This window comes from Odontesthes bonariensis, chromosome 16 (assembly GCF_027942865.1).
Source record: "Odontesthes bonariensis isolate fOdoBon6 chromosome 16, fOdoBon6.hap1, whole genome shotgun sequence".
Lineage (NCBI taxonomy): Eukaryota > Metazoa > Chordata > Actinopteri > Atheriniformes > Atherinopsidae > Odontesthes > Odontesthes bonariensis.
In genome coordinates, this window is record NC_134521.1 from 17,799,141 (window position 1) to 17,815,532 (window position 16,392).

Sequence of the window (16,392 nt, forward strand, 5' to 3'; positions counted from 1 at the left end):
GCACTCAAAAGGATTTGTAGAGTCTGCAGCACTTAAAACTTCACCATCTTCTCCTACACAGATAAATCCTGGAGGTGATTTGGTTGTATACCAGTTTTTTTTTTTTTTAATACAGCAATGATAATCTTTTTACAGAGACCAACAGCAACTTTATCAAATTAAAGGTAAAAAAAAAAAGCTAATTCAGGCTTAACTGTCTCTGTCTGTGTGTTATTGGCGATGACTTCCCTGACACAGACTGTTCAGTACAGTTCAGTTCAGTACTGTACCAATGCAGAATGTACCAATAACAATAATTTCTAAGATTAAAAATAATGTTTTAATCAGTATCCTATCACTTTATCAATTGAATTATTTTTTTTATTTCCTTAGAATAAATCATTTACATCTATTTGCACAGCTGGTCCATCAACAAATTAAGAGTGCAGTTCAGAGGTTAAATGAGAAGAAAGTGGATGAATCCGTGGTTGTAGATGGTGTTCTCTGAGAAGTTTGATTTGAGAAATGGTGGCTCATACCTGCGTGAATCAGATTGGCAAAAGAAGTGAAAACGTGAAGCGGTGAAGCAATTTTGGGACAGCGGAGGGCAAGAGTAAATACTGGTTTGGCGTTTCCCACTTTCCTCAACAAGTAATATAACCGGGCAACTGAGATACATTTTGTTGATACCAGGTGGGCAACGTTTGAGATGTTTGCTATTTCCAACTTGACCACAATTATCCTTCAGAGTATCTGTCACAAACTATCACTTTAACTGTTTCCAGTTCTACAGAGAGAATGCACATTTGTAATTGCATTCAATTCTGTTCTTCTGAGGCTTTGTTAGGTGGAAATGTTTTGTCTTATGCTGCAGCTGAATTTTTGCCTGTGCTACTTGTAACATAAAAAATGCTTGATATTTGTGATATCTAAAAAATGTCATCCTCATACTAATGTAGCTTTTTAGTCAGTTTTAAATCCTCTGCTTAAGCGGGTTCAACATGTCAGGGGAAGGAAATTTAAAAATAGAATTAAAAAAAAGCTGCTTTAGTTTGCTCGTATCCGATGAAAAATGTCAAGCTGTTGGAACCTCACCGAGAGGCACATCCCTCTGTGCGGGCTGATGAAGCTTTGATTGGAAGTGGATGGAAAAAAGATGGATTATCGAGCAACGCAACACTGCCACCTGCAGGCGTGGAGAAAAATAATTATCATAGCTCCTGAGACAGCTGACGTCTCATCTGTCATGATGAGAACTCCATCAAAAAATCGTCTTCTTCTGCTTTCAGATTCATGTGCCAACCATCCAGAGAGCAGAGCCTCCACCCACCCACAGTTTCCACACCACTATCAGTCACTCATTTCAAAACTGCTCGGGACACTTTGGGGAACAGCCATTTTATTAATTAAATTTGAACCTTTGTGTTAGTTTCTCTTTATTCCAGTGCCACCATGGTGAACACTCATGTTAAAAATAAAAAGTGACATTTTTATAATTTTTTTTGTTAAAATGTATAATCAGAATGAATACAGTTAATCATAGAAACTAATCGTAGAAACTGACAGAATGATCTCACAGCGTTTTGGATCAAACTCTTCTCCCTTTAAGCTAACTCAAAAAAACGGAAACAGAAATGGGCCAGGGCAGACAGAAGAAAAAACAACTTTGTATGTATATCCACATTTTTTTTTTTTAAAGATATTTCCCATAGACATTATAGGTTTGGTTTGAAAGGGGGACTCTGCTGGATTGTCTCACATTTTATTTTATTTTTTTCCCTGTCGTGGAGCATCACTGCAATGCAGCAACAGTAAATCTACTGAGGAGAGTGAGAGCCCTGAAGACTACCTAGTGCACTGAGAGTGGGGGGATCTATATGGACACACTTGAGTCAGGCTGTTGTGAAGTGCAAACCATTAGTTCTCTAAACCCTCCCTGTTCTAGCTAACATCATTTACCTTCCTGGCAAACAAGAAGTGGTAAACTACACCTGAATACACAAGCTGGAGTGTGTCCGGCCCTGTAAGTATACTCACAACATAGTTATTTTTCATCATTACAGTACAGTATAGATCAATAGTTTTCATATACTTTTCATATCTTTTTTCATATTGCACCATCAAGAATGGGACACAGAGAGATCAACAGAGACTCCATTTCCTAATTAAAACGAGATATGTGCAAACATGACTAAGGACTTTATTAACCAAATCAATTCTTCCCTGTAATATCCACAAATAAAAGTGATTTCTCTTTTTATATATATATTTATAGTAATAAGAATAATAAATCTTCACATTGGATCATTTCATAGTGACAAAATGCTCGACTGGACTGTCCAGCCATGATCGTAATCCTCATTGTCTTTTAATTGGTCAGTCCCCATGCATCCATAGGAAATAGATTTTTTTTTTTCTTCAAAAAAAGTAACAATTTGAGAGCAGCTGAAAAGTTTGGACTGGTGTCAATTGCTTTCATTCCAAGATTCTTCCAAGGTTTCATTCAGTGTTTCAGAAGGATATTCCATAGGAAAAATTGACTCCAAATCGTCATCTTCCACTGCAGGAAATTAAAAATAAAAAAGATGTCCTGGTTCTTATGAAAACATCGTAGTAATGGTGATAATAGATCATTTGGGACTCAATTATTAATGATCATTAATAGCTGACAACTAACAATTAATAATCACTTGATTAATTATAAAGAATTAAGAATAAATAATGCTCCCTTGTTACTCAATTAGTTTGGCAAAGCTCCGGCTGGAGTCATTTCTGATGAATGATTTTTTTTCTCACTTGAAACAAACAAAAGATACAAATAAGAGATAAAAGAAAACTCTAAAATAAATAAAAGGAGATTAGTAAAAGTGACCCCACCCTTGAAGGGGGGAGGCACGTATATACAGAACTGCGTGGTGAAAGTCAGTTTACTGCACTTGAGTGTTAAGTCCAGTGTTAGAGTGAGTTCTAGTCCCGCCCTAGGTGCCCCTGCTGTTATACCAGCGTGTAGGACTTTGCGTAGGGGTTGCTGCTCTGTTTGAGATGTCCTCTTGAGTCCAGCAGGGACTCCTGGGAGGTGCTGAGCTTGGCAGCTTGGGCCAGCTCTGAGCCCTCTCTGTGGGGGAGTGTGGCTGCAGAGCCAGGCTGCCATTGGGCCACTGGTTCCCTGCTGGCCTGAGGGGCCTCTGTGGGTGTTGGGGGTGCCATGCGAGAGGGCCGCTTTAGTGAGCGACTTTTCTGGGGCTCAAGGCAGGCCTGACCCATGGCTGCTCTCTCCCCGCTTGCTGTCCCCCTGGACGAGCCCGAGCAGGACATGCCTCGGTTTAACAGGAAGTCCATGCGCAGGTATGGAGGAAGGTGAACCAGCTCGCCTCCTGTAGGACAACACACAGCGCACAGTTAGTCTAACAAAGCAGAAATTCCTGCCAACACCATCTGAATCCAGCTCTTTAAATGTGGCTTTTTTTTTTTTAGTTCAAGCTGTCATGTTGTTATCAAGCTAAAATAATCCTCTTCATTCTCCTCAAGGTAATTTAAAAATTGGTTGAAATACATGTATCTCTTATCTCATATGATTAAAAGACACAAAGAGCGTTTTAAACATGAGACTGTATTTGGCATATGCTTAAGAAAATCTGACAGCACTGAGTATATCTGCTCACTATTGCTGCTTTCACTATTTATTCTACAAGATTTTAATGTATAATAAAATCTCATATTTTTCCTCATTTGTCCTTTGACAGTATTTGGATCTACAGTGTGTTCAGATCAGTCCTTTGTGATATAATAACTCAAATTTTATTGTATATTTTAATATCACTAGTAATAATAAGCTGACTTTATTTTGAGTCATTGATGTGAAATAATAATCAACTCATATCTTGGTGTGCTGATGTGTTTAGTTTAGATTGCATTTGACAGATTCTAAGACTTAAATTTTTTTTTAATTAAATAAAAAAAACCCTCAAATTTATTGCAGCACTTCAAACTTGGCCTTTATATACCTCACTGAAAACTAGGACTGTATTCTGCACCTCATAAGTGGGAAGACTGAAAATAACTAAATTTTCATCCTTGAGATCAAAATAAACAAAAGCTTTAGTGTTTACTGTTTACTGGTTGGATTTTTTAAAATCTTTCTAGCATTGCATATGAGGAAACTAAACTTTTTCCAACGTTTTCTTTGACTTTTCCAAACCAAAGATATCAGAGTTACCAAAGATAACCAAAGAGGGAAGTCAGAGTTCCCACTCGCCTCTGGCAGCAAAAATGTTGAGGTGTTTGGAGGATGTAAGAGACAGACTACTGCCAGTCACAGAACAAAGCGGCATATTGGGAAAAAATAAGCGTCATCTATCAGTTTCACTTAATTAAGTTCTGTAACAGTTCATTTGGATTCCCTGTTAAGTGTTAATACAGGATGTGAAAATCAGACATGTAGTTAAGGTTTAGTGATTTATCAGCAGAAAATAGATCAACAGGTTAGCATGCTGTTGGCTTTCAGGTAGACAGAGCTGTGGTCAATGGACAGTCTGGCCTCACCCGGTCTATGGGCCTTGGGCACGGCCATGTTCATGACCCTGCTGACATCCTGAGGCTTGGGTGGGGAAGCAGTGAAGCGGCAGATGCCTGATTCGGACGGTGTGCTTGAAGTCAGGCTGTCGGTGTAGTCGTTGGTGCCTGCCGTCATCTGCTCTGAGGAAGTGTCAGAGATGAAGCATTCGGTGATGGTGAATTTGGCGTGGCGGAGCTGTTCCTCCATCTTGGCGTGCTCGTAAGCCCTTGCAAGCTCCTCATAGGTGGAGGAGGCGCTCTCTGTTGACACCATACTGCTCCGTGCTCGGTCTGGACATTGTGCGGAGTTAGTGGGAGGATTAGTTCCACGAGTTAGTAGCAGAATAAGTGGGATGTAATTTTGTTAAAGTTAAGGTTAAGACAGCTGATTTGTTATTAGAGACATGGTGTTACAATGAGCCTTATGTTGTTTACCTGTGTCCTGAGATGGGCTGACGCTGTAGCTATCACTCTCCTTGTCAACTGAACCTGCAACCCTGGGTGTGGGCAGCCTCCAGTCAGTGCTGAGAGTGTGGGAGGATACAGGGGGGTGGGGGCGGTTCAGTGTCCACTGGCTGGCGTAGCGGTTGCGGGCAGCTGGGCCAGCTTTGGCTGTGCGGCGGGCAGTGGGGTCTGAGAATAAGTAGGAGAGTGCAGGGTGTTTATATGAGCTGAAAGGGTGGAAGGGACTAAACTTAATACTAATTAACTTGGAATGGATTTTATGAAAGTGTTGAAGTTGTTGCAGTGTTGCTTATTAACACAATAGAAAGCAGTTTCTATTTTATACCAGCTTAAAAACATCTTCCCTGTCATAACAGCAGTCATAACAGCAGTCATAAAATGAAGTTGGATATAATGTGTAGGATAAGTGTTACAGTGATCAGAGTTTTTAAACTTTATGCAGTTTCCAAAGCCTGCAGCAGAAATTACAGTTAAAAGGTTAGCGAAGGAAGATTAATGTCAAAGACAAGAGGACAAACTGCTGGGGTAACAAAACCACAACCAGAGGTATTTTTACATGTTATGAAGTTGGAAAAAAAAAGAGTCCGTACTGGACTTACTGGTTCCTGGTCTGGCATCAGATACATCTACCAGTGGACCAGTGGCCTGGGAGAGCGACTGGTAATGGACTGTGTGGGTGACTGTAGAAGACTTCTGTTTCTGTGTCTCCCCAAAGTCGTTGTCGGTGAGTAACACTGTGGATCTGTCGTCTGTGGGACAGTGACAGGCACAAAGTCAGCCCCTTCTTTTGAGCAGTGACTTTAGTACAGTGGCTGTTCTGTGCTAATGGGTTGCTTACCGACAGTCTCCATGGTGTCCCTCTCCTCAATGAGAAGCTGGGCTCTGGGAATGTCGATGTGCATACGGAGCGTCTGTTGCTGTTTGTTGATTGGCTCTGCTGGACGCGTGTTTTTACTGAGAAACACCAAAACAAAAACTAAATTTAATATCTGGATAAGTAATTTTGCTCAAACTGTTCATACATACTTAGATAACTGGATTAGGGAAAATTAACACGTACCTCATTAGCATCTCAGCCAGACTCTTTGCATCTGGAAAACAAACAGAAAAATTTTAGATTTGAGAAATAAGGCAAACATGGATCCACATGACCATCACTGAGCTCTCTCCTATCTCACCTCGCAGCCTCTTGAGCCTCTGTTCCCTCCTCCTCCTCCTCAGCACCAGCAGTCCGATGAAGATTACAACAATGCCCACCAACACACAGGAAATGGTCACCATCATCTTCAAACCTTCACCGCCACCAGAGTTATCCTCACTCACATTGGGTGCCTTCACCAAAGGAGCAATGGTACCTGTGAAGAGGTCAAGTGATGGTGTCATGAGAAATAGCAGGCTTTAAGACTTATAACCACAAAACCAAAGATTTGGTAGGTTTGTCCAAACATTTGTTCTCCTGCTATTGTACGAACTCACTGCCGTCATAGCTGAGCGTTGCAAACTTGTGTCTCTTCTCAGCGTAGCCGGCGCTGTTGTAAACCTTCATCTGCAGCTCGTACCAGGTGGCCTCCTGCAGGTCGTACAGGATGTAGCTCTTGGTAAGAGATGTGCGCTGCGCTGTGGTCCAAGTGGGCGAGTCTACAGGCCGATACTCCAGAGTGAAGGAGGTGATTGGGCATCCACCATTATTCCAGCCGTTTAGGTTGAGCTTGACCCGAGTGGCATTAATACTGGTGAAGAGCTCTTGTTCCTTAGAGTACTGTGGTTCTGTTTAAACACAGTAAGAATGAATGAATAAAGCTGACGATCACCATTCCGAAAAGTAGTTATTGTCACAGAGGAGTAATGCACAAAAAAGGCCAGCTCAGGACAAACATGCACACTGTAGCCTGCATAATTTGAGATTGACCAAAAAAATCGGAGCTTTTCCACTTTAAGCTTGTGGTTGTCTTTAACAAATTCTTTGACAGATGTTCTCTTTCACTGAGGGGGCAAAAACGCACAATTCATACCAGCACATGTGCTGAAAGGTGACTGAAGACCTTTAAGTGTAGGATAAAGTAAGATTCCCTGAGGTGATTCAGAAGGCACTGTAGCGATTTATTGTCACTATTTACCACATAAGGACAAAGTCTCTCTATACCTATTGAAAAGGAAATGATTTCAAGCAGTTACAAAACTAACTTTTTGTAAATGTATTCCTTACATTACTTCATTCTCACTGATAAATAGTTGAAGAAAACATGCCAAGTTTTATCATTTCAATAAAGTTTCTTCGAAAATTCAAGTTAAAAGTTAAAAAACTAAGTAAACAATACAGATTTGTGAATACAAGAGGATAGTTTGACAATAATTTAAGTTATCAGTCCTAATCACAGAACATCAAGTCAAAAGAAAACTTAGGTTCTACCTTTCCCATGTGTTTTAGCTTCAATGATCTCACTGATGCGTCCAGGACCCACTGCATTTTGGGCGGTGAGGGTGAACTTGTACCAGGTACCACACTTGAGGTTTTCCAACCGATAAGAGCGCTCACTGGGACTGATGGCAAAATTACCCCACTGCTCGCTGTTATCCTCTGAATACTGCAGAATGTAGCCTGGTGACAGCACAGTGGGCACGCAACTGTCAGTCAACTGGTTGAATCTGGATGTTGAAAACGAATTATCGGATTTTGTCTGACCTCTTATGGAGCTGCCTCCGTTGTCTCCAGGGATCCAGGAGAGGGTGATTGAGGTGGTGGTTGTCTTGGTCACAGTGAGGCGAGGCTGGTCCGGTGGAACTGGAGGAAAGAAAGCAGATAAAGCTCACAAAAAACAAAAATTAATTTCAGTGAAAAATCTAGACATGAAAAGATCATCTGCATCTATGTCAGTGAGGGCTGGAACAGAAATGTTGCCATGGTGTAAGTCTTACCTTGAACTTGCAGATTGAGGACGATCTTGTCCGACCCGAAGCTATTACTGGCAACACAAGTGTAGTTCCCAGAATCCTCTGCTTTTACTGTACGGATAACAAGGCTACCGTTTCCATGGACACTACGCCTGCTGTCAATCACAACGGGTGCAGGGGTTCCATTGCTGTTACACAAATGTGTTAATAGTTAGCCTACTGGTTTGAGAAAAAAAAAAAATGTTTTTTCATATACTAATCTACAACTTAAATTCCAAAGAAGCTGGGATACTGTGTAGTGATGTGCATATCTCAAACAGATGTTTTATTCATACGAGAACATACAAAACATATCAAATGTTGAATTTAATACATTTTACTTTTTGTGAAAAATATTAGCTCATCTTGAATTTGATGGCAGCGGCACGTCTCAAAAAAGTAGGGAAAGGGCAATGTTTACCACTCTGTAGCATCCTCTCTTTTGGACCTTTGTCTCACATTACTGAGGACCTTTGGGAGATGAGTGTTGTCCCTTTCTAATCTGATATGAGTCATGTGGTTTATGACTGTGTTGATTGGAATATATGTTGCTCTAAAACTTGTATAAACCTTTCAGCACTGATAATTCCTTTCCTGATGTGCAAGTTACGAGTTCCATAGGCACTAATGTACAGATATCAGAGAAGCAGACCTTTGAACCTAGAGCTGATAACAAGCCAGATGACCCCTCTTTTCTTTAGTCCAGAGGATGCAGCGTTAGTGATTTCCAAAAAGAATTAAACATTTTAATTTGTCTGACCACAGAACAGTGTCTCCCTTTGCCTCAGTCCATTTTTAATGAGCTTTGGTCCAGAGAGGATGGCAGTGTTCTGGATCATGTTCACAAATGGCTTCTTCTTGGCATGTTAGAGCTTTAACCTGCATCTGTGGATGGCACAGATAAGCTGTGTTCAGAGACAATGATTTCTGGAAGTGTTCCTGAAACCCATGCAGGGACATTCCAGGACAGGATCCAATCTGTTTTTGATACAGAGCTGCCTGAGCACCACGGACATCCAAAATGAATTAGTCAAAATTAGTAAAAATTTTAATGTCTGTCACGACAGAACATCACCTTAGGTGTGGCTCAACATATAGCAGACACTCAACAACACGAAACAGTGGACATAAAAGAATTAAAGCATAATAAAAATAGCTTGTGCACAATGATGCATTGTGTGTCCCTCTATGCAGAAAGATGTCTCCAGATTCTCTGAATCTTTTGATGATAATATGTACTGTAGATGATGAAATATTCAAAGTCTTCCCAATTTTACATCGAGAAACATTCTGAAATTGTGCTACAGTTTGTACATGCAGTTCTTTTTGCAGTTTGTGTAACCTCATAAATCATGTTACTAAACTGTTGCCAATTAACCTAATTAGTTGCAACATGTTGCTTTAGCTGCTAATTTTTAGTACCACTTACTTTTCCAACCATTTGATGCTCTGTCAAAGTGTTTATTTGGCACTTGTTGATGCATCAAATTCACTTTGAGATCATTTCATGAAACAGTAAAATTTCTTGTTGAGTTGTAAATGCATGTTGTGTTAGTTATCCCATATATACTCTGTCTTTTGTATTGATCAAGAGTTGTAAGCAAAGTTGTGCTTTGCTCATTTGTGTTAAGGTCGTAAATTTTACTGTTAGGAATGTGGCCTGGTCCAGGTTGAAACTGGATACCCTTCCTTTGTTTGCTTTTTGTATACACCCATTTTCCTAATAAAATTGAGGAGGCGTGCAGAGATGCTCCAGAGCGGGTTTGGAGATTGTAATGAAGTGTCTCTTTAACGCCCTCCTCATGAGTTAAAAATCCTAAACGTCTCTCTCTCTCTTCTTTACAAATTTGTAGGTATTTGAACCTGACATTTCTCATTTTCAACATTAGATGTATTTTTATCTGTGCTCTACTATGAATGAAATTAGTTTATGAGGTTTGCAAATCATTGCATTCAGTTTTAATTTACACTTTTCACAGTGTCCCAGCTTTTTTTCAGAATTGCGTTTGTGTAAGAAACCACGCTGTGTTTGTACGGTTTTCAAATTTTACTCACATCTCCTTCAGCCATTTGATGGTTGGGGATGGATCACCAACAGCCTTACAAGGCAACACGATGTCTCTCATCCAAGGGGTTGTAACTGTCCTGTTGAAGGTCAGGATTCGAGCCGGGGCTGCAAAATGAATTAGCACACATTTTTCGTCAAGCAACAGAGAAGATACGTTACGCTGAATGGATGATTGAGAAATGATTAGCATCACCTGGTTAATATAAGTTCTTTATAATTCTTGATTCATAAAATCTTTGTATTTTCTACTCTCTAACCCTAGAGCTAACTGAGTCAAGGCCGCATACTCGGTGGGCCACAGTGTGATGGTGTTTTGTCTGTATCTGAACAATGGAGCAGGGAGGAGAGGTCATCCATCACCTGAATCTCTGGCAGGATGTGAATGTCCTGATAGGAGCTGTGGGTCCTGACTCCAGACACCACAGGATCTATCAGCATATGCGATCTGCTTATCAGCTCTAACCAAGCATGTAAAGTGTTGACAGGGCCATGTGTTTTTAGTTATTTGCATTCAGCTGATCCTCTGATACTTGTCTTATTATGAAGGGATACTGAGACCAGCCAGATGGGGCCCCAACAGGGGATCCTGTTTGAATTCAGCTCAGAGAACACCGAGCTATGACAAACTGGTAAAGCATTAACATAATTTTACTGAACAACAGTGCCATACAAGTTAGAGAAGCTTTACCCTCAGCCATGGGTTTGACAGTGATGATCTCGCTGGCGTTACCACGGCCTGCAGCAGTGACGGCCACCACCCAGATACTGTACTGACGGTTCCTGCTCAGGTTGGGGATGCGGTAGAAGAACACATCGGGTGCTGCCTCAAACTCACTACTCACCTAGAGAAGAGGAGGCAAGGGACATTCAGAATGTGAGTCCTATAAGTCTGATTGTAGTGAATTTCAAAAGATAACCAAAAAAAGATCAAAGATGCTGTGATGAGATGCGGCGAACTAAATTGAGTTAGAATATAAGATACAAACACTATTGTTGTCATCTGCTTTAAACTGCTTCATAACCAATGTGAGCCCACTAAGATGCCCTGCAATTATTTCCCTCTGAAATCATCCAATTCAAACATTTATCAAAGCTAAACAAAAGGGTTATATTTTTGAGTGTGTGTTTTACCGTAGGGTGTGGGTTGGAGCAGAAAACAGTGTATTTTCTGATGATGCCGTTAACTTTGAGCGGAGGCAGCCAGGACACGAACACCACTGAGTTGGAAGCAGCCGCTGCCTTCACACCAGCCGGAGGCCCGGGAACTGAAAGCACAACATGAATTGGTTGCAATAAATTCCACCAGCATCATTACTCACGAGATAAGATGTCGGATCATTTTTGTAACATTAGAAAACATTGGAGATGCTGACATATAATGTAAAGAGGAGAGACACTGACATTCCATGAATCAAATTTGGATTCAGTACAAATCTTAACAACTCGGTAAATCGACAAAGGCTCGTTTTGACAAGAGTAATCTGACAGCTCTCTCATGTTTATTTTCATTCATTTTCTTTGTGAAAGGTCAATTCATCTTCTTACCGTCCTCCTTAGTGCGGGTGTAAATCTGTTCACTACGAACACCATCACCAGCTCTGGTGAAGGCCAACACCTGGATGCTGTAGTTGGTGTATTTCTCCAGCCCATCCAGCTCCAGAGAGGGCTTCGAGGTTGTCACGTTCCTGATCTCTCCAAGCTCTAAAGGGAGACGGAAAGGGAGAAGGGACAGAAAGGGAGAAGAGAGAGACAAAATGATCAATCAAAACAGCAGTCCAGGACTGCACACATCTGCTGAATCATGCATCCACAACAGGATATCATAAACACAGGTCAAAACGCAGGTCATATCCAAAGAATTCAATCACAAAGTTTAAACAATCCTGCATCCAAGGTCTGCTGTTGAGGTCGGCCTTGATAGGCAACCTGCTGTCCTTCAGCTGTTAGCTCCTGAATGAATGATGTCTCACTGTGTCACTGCTCAGTGTCTGCATCCCTTTGTCACAATGTTGTCCTCTCCCTGCTGTCACTCTTATAACTTCACTTCAGAGGTTCTGTAGATGTTTATGTGAGTTTCTTATGCTTATGTATTGACAGACAGTTAGCTAATTCAATGCTGAATTTTAGTAATTTTTGGGGGGATTTTTGCAACTTTAAGTAAACTATATTTTACTTGTAACTCTAAATAATTATTTGATTAACTGAAACATTTTCCAAACAAAAAAGCTCAACTTTTGGAGATACTGTGATGATTTGCTGCTTTCCTTTGTCATATTAGTCTTGTCAAATGTGGAGTTTGGGTATTTGGATTGTTGCTCTGACAAAACTGTCACTTTTGTTTCTGGGAGAGGAAATTCCTGGGAGGCAATAGAATTAAATTAAATGTTGTATGGTCTTTTGTTAATCACATCTACAGTACATTACGTGATTGGATGCAAATTAAAAATTGGTATCAGTGAGTGGATCTAAAAAAAAATGACACAAACTGCACCACTGCAGTTAGATAGGGCTTGTATTTCCCTCTGCTGGTCAGTGAGAATATACTGACAAACTGCACTTGTTCAGAACTGATTGCTTTGGAACAATTAACAGTTTTATTGCCATAGATATATGAAAGATACTAAATGCCAAATATTAAGACATGTGAATATTATCTTTGCATCTAACACAAGCCAAATATTTGATTGAAACTACGAGTATTTGGCCACTGTTACCATGCAAACAAGCTCTGGCTGTCATGTCTGAAACATTCATGCTATAAAGGGAAGCTGACATGATGTGACAGTGCACGGGGCAAAGGTAATCACACTGTCACAACCAATCCCACTAACAGAAACCCGGCATGTGACAGTGCCACGCCATGCTGTCTGACTTCCACACAGCCATGCAGTTGGTCAGCAGAAGACGTTACTCAGGTTCCAAAATGCAATGATGTTACAAAGATGTTGTTTTATTTACTTTTACTGCTGCCAAAATGTAATCAAGCAGCTTTTAATCACATCTTGATTGCAAACTGCATATTTCTAGGCATGGTCTTTTTATTTAAAACCTATGTACCTCCATCAGGCAAGTTGGCCCAGTAGATGACCCTGAAGCCCAGCAGGTTGCCGTTCAGAGCGTCTTTGGGAGGCGTCAGCCAGGACAGAGAGATGACCTCTGGAGACGTGGCGATGGCTTGGACATTCTCTGGAGGGCGGCTCGGCACTGAGGGAGGAGAACCATGAAAGCTGTGACAAACCCTCAGAGGACACTAAAGGACAGGCAACACACAGCAATACACTCTGATGTCCACTAGGCTGTGATAGATCCTCACAAATGTATCACAAATGTGTTAAACCGTGCTTTCTGCCTCATTTGGAATGTTTACAGCAGTGTCATTATTGTGCAGACTCCAAATGTATCTGTATTGTATGTTATGTTCAGAATTTTTGTTGTATCAAAAAATACTTGGCTAACAAATTTAACATGTAAGGCACATCTTCCCTCAGTGTGAAAAAAACCTTGTCTTTCTTACCATCCTCCAGTGTGGTAGCAGCCACCTCTGTTGAAGACGGCCCCGTTCCTGCACTGTTGCTGGCTTGCACCACAACTCCATACTGGGTGAACTTCTTCAGGTTATCTAGCACCAGGCTTTCTGCATTGTCCCCTGTGGTCTCCACGCTAATCACACTGAACTGGTAGTTTCCACCTGAGCTGTACTCCCTGTAGCCCACCTGGTAGCCTTTGATGGCCCCATTCTGGAGGTGCTTCTTAGGCGCCTAGCAGAGGAATCGGAGAGAATATGTGAGCCAATGGGGATGAGTGTCCCTCTTCACTCACTTCCTCTGTTTACTACAAACCTGACTTAAGAGAGAATCCTATCAATTACACCTATAATTTTCTGTAACACTTTTGTTTCCTATCCATGCTCCTGATATGTTCTGTTGGAATGGGACCATGAATAATCACCAAACAGATCTGAATGATAAATATGGCCAACACACAGGAGTGAGCAGGTACACATAGAAAGGACTAGTTCATTTAGTATGTGTCTAGGTTAGGAAATTATGTTTGGTGCTCAGATAAACTGACAGTAAGTTGTGCAAACAGTGGTGCCCACTGGTCAAAAGTAAAATGATTTGAATCACTGAAGTCCTTGTGGCTCATTGCTCAATATATTTCCATTTGGACTAATTTGTTTTTGTGATCAGTCAACCTCACATTCAGCACTGCTTTTCAGTTAAGATTCACGTCAACTGATAGCTTTTTGGACCAAATGTGTTGCTCACAACTTTCCACATTTCCCTTAGCTTCGGAGTTAAGCTAGCGTGTTCTGAACATTTGAAGGAGAGATGGCAGATTTCAACAATGTCCTCTCAGCAAACATTTATAAGAACAACAGGATCTCTGAATCATTACGTTCTCTAGAGTTAAAGGAATATGTTTTGCTTCATCAGTGAATGCAGAGCCATGTACTGTACAACAAGTCTCTGGTAGCATCGTTCAGAAGACAGTGAAAGTTCTCTGCAACTCCAGTCAGTCAGGTCAGTCTCATTTTAAGTATTCAGAGGCTTTAATGGAGCAAAAATATTTTAACATCTAACAGATACTCCCTCCCATGTCATGCAATGCAAACTGTCCCCAGTGACACTGTTATAATAACTGTTATATTTATCCCATTATGTATGTAGTTGTGTAAATATAACAAAGAAAATGCAATTGTTATAAATGGAGGTGGAGCTTATCATCATTAATGTTAGATGTCAGGCTGTAAGTCATGATTATTCATTTGTTTTTTCAGATGTTTGACTCAGAATCTCAGAGGAGGATCTCTGATCTAAGGGAAACCACATGAAAATGTTTGTTGAAATCAAATCGCAAACTTGAACAAAAGTGATTAGAGAGACGGCTGCAAGTTCAGACCTTTTACAATGTGACTGTGTCAAATGATGCTTTTCTGTTTTTTCTGCATGAAAAATTAACCTAAACAATTATCACAGATAGTTGAACATGAACATTTCCTAAGCTCCATACATTGTTTATGTCAAAATGGTCTTTTGTTAAGTATATAGTAACTAAAGCTGTGAGACAAATGTATTTAAGCAAAAAGTACAATATTTTGTTCTGAAAAAAAGTGGAGTTGAAGGAATTATAGCAAAGCAAATGTATTTCAGCTTTTATGACTTAGTGCGGTCATCAGTCGAAAGGAGTAAGTTATAGTCTGTTATTACAGCCTGTCAGTTTCTTCTCTTAAATTCTTCAGAAATCACTATTTAAGAGATTATTTTGGATTATTTTCTTATTCCAGATCATTGGGACCACAGCCACCTCAGGCTTGTACACAAATTTATGCTTCAGACTCTGCTTCAACCACCACCTGCTACTGATGTGTATGTGAAAATTGATAACACCACATTTAAAATGCCCAAACATTTATTGACTGACAACAAATGCTGTCACCATGTACACAAAGTTAATTTAAGACTTGCAGTTATTCAGGAGGAGCAATCTTAGAAACATGCTGTTGCCAAACAAAGTCGTGCCTCACATTCATGGTTAGATGAACTTACCCTCCACGAGACTCGGATGCTCTGAGAGGAGAGGGCTTCCAGCTGCACGTCCTGAGGTGGTCCATCAGGAGCTGAGATCAGATCATCAACACATTTTACAAAACTCTCAAAGATTAGATTAGATTAAGTCAGTCTGTGGACAAATGCGATGGCTGTATTTATTAGTGGCTGCTGAGGGTGAGAAGAAGTGCTCTGTGGGGGCTGACAGTAGGGTCAGATGATGGGATAGGGGGGTAATTTGCAAAAGGGGTTCAGCCTCAGTCTATTGACTGTAGTGTGACATTTACTACTGAGGCCGCTAATTGAAAAGTTCTGCTTTTAGCACAGGGTCAGCGTGTGTTCAATAATGCAACAGAGCCAGTAGGCTGATGTCTCTGGGCTCATTTCCTTCTTTTTGCCTCGTGTCTTTTGTTCAACACACATGCTTACCTCTGACTGATGCCTTAATGTTTTTAACAAATCAGATTTACTGCAACTATGAATTTATGTACTTCTAAAACCACATGCATGCATCATGTCGTTCTGTACAGAGAACAGCACAGCCCGTATTTGTGTTCATGGACAGGAAGGCACAGCCATTCATTCTTACCTGCTTCGTCAGTGGTGATGGTGAGCTCATTGCTGGCCTCGCTCTTGCCAATGAGGTTCTTGGCAAACATGCGGATATTGTAAGTGGAGGAGGGGTGCAGGTCGATGATGGTGGCCTGGTTGAGCTGAGGAGAGACATCTTTGGTCTTTTGAGCAGTGTCCCAGGTGGCTGTGCAGGGAAAGACCAAGGTTTATTGGGGCTACTGAAGTCAGAGGAGAGGTCAAATCAAGCTAAGTGCATCAGGAAAAGCTCTATTA

At 40.8% G+C, this 16,392-nt stretch overlaps 1 protein-coding gene across 3 annotated transcripts in view; it reads right to left on the reverse strand.

Moving 5' to 3' along the window:
• Positions 1-1,361: 1,361 nt before the first annotated feature.
• dscama (Down syndrome cell adhesion molecule a) overlaps positions 1,362-16,392 on the reverse strand; it is an 84,220-nt gene continuing 69,189 nt past the window's right edge. The window contains exons 15-33 of one of the 3 annotated variants that reach the window (XM_075486486.1): positions 16,136-16,303; positions 15,547-15,617; positions 13,512-13,755; positions 13,055-13,201; positions 11,543-11,698; positions 11,129-11,262; positions 10,686-10,839; positions 9,985-10,102; positions 7,915-8,078; positions 7,682-7,780; positions 7,409-7,597; positions 6,475-6,765; positions 6,177-6,353; positions 6,059-6,089; positions 5,837-5,952; positions 5,589-5,747; positions 4,969-5,166; positions 4,522-4,824; positions 1,362-3,353 (exon numbers count right to left, since the gene is read on the reverse strand). In XM_075486486.1, the coding sequence (XP_075342601.1) occupies positions 2,974-3,353; positions 4,522-4,824; positions 4,969-5,166; positions 5,589-5,747; positions 5,837-5,952; positions 6,059-6,089; positions 6,177-6,353; positions 6,475-6,765; positions 7,409-7,597; positions 7,682-7,780; positions 7,915-8,078; positions 9,985-10,102; positions 10,686-10,839; positions 11,129-11,262; positions 11,543-11,698; positions 13,055-13,201; positions 13,512-13,755; positions 15,547-15,617; positions 16,136-16,303 (3,299 nt within the window). In that variant the 3' untranslated portion in view covers positions 1,362-2,973. The remainder of the gene's footprint in view (positions 3,354-4,521; positions 4,825-4,968; positions 5,167-5,588; positions 5,748-5,836; positions 5,953-6,058; positions 6,090-6,176; positions 6,354-6,474; positions 6,766-7,408; positions 7,598-7,681; positions 7,781-7,914; positions 8,079-9,984; positions 10,103-10,685; positions 10,840-11,128; positions 11,263-11,542; positions 11,699-13,054; positions 13,202-13,511; positions 13,756-15,546; positions 15,618-16,135; positions 16,304-16,392) is intronic. The other 2 variants (XM_075486487.1, XM_075486488.1) reach the window with 2 other exon arrangements.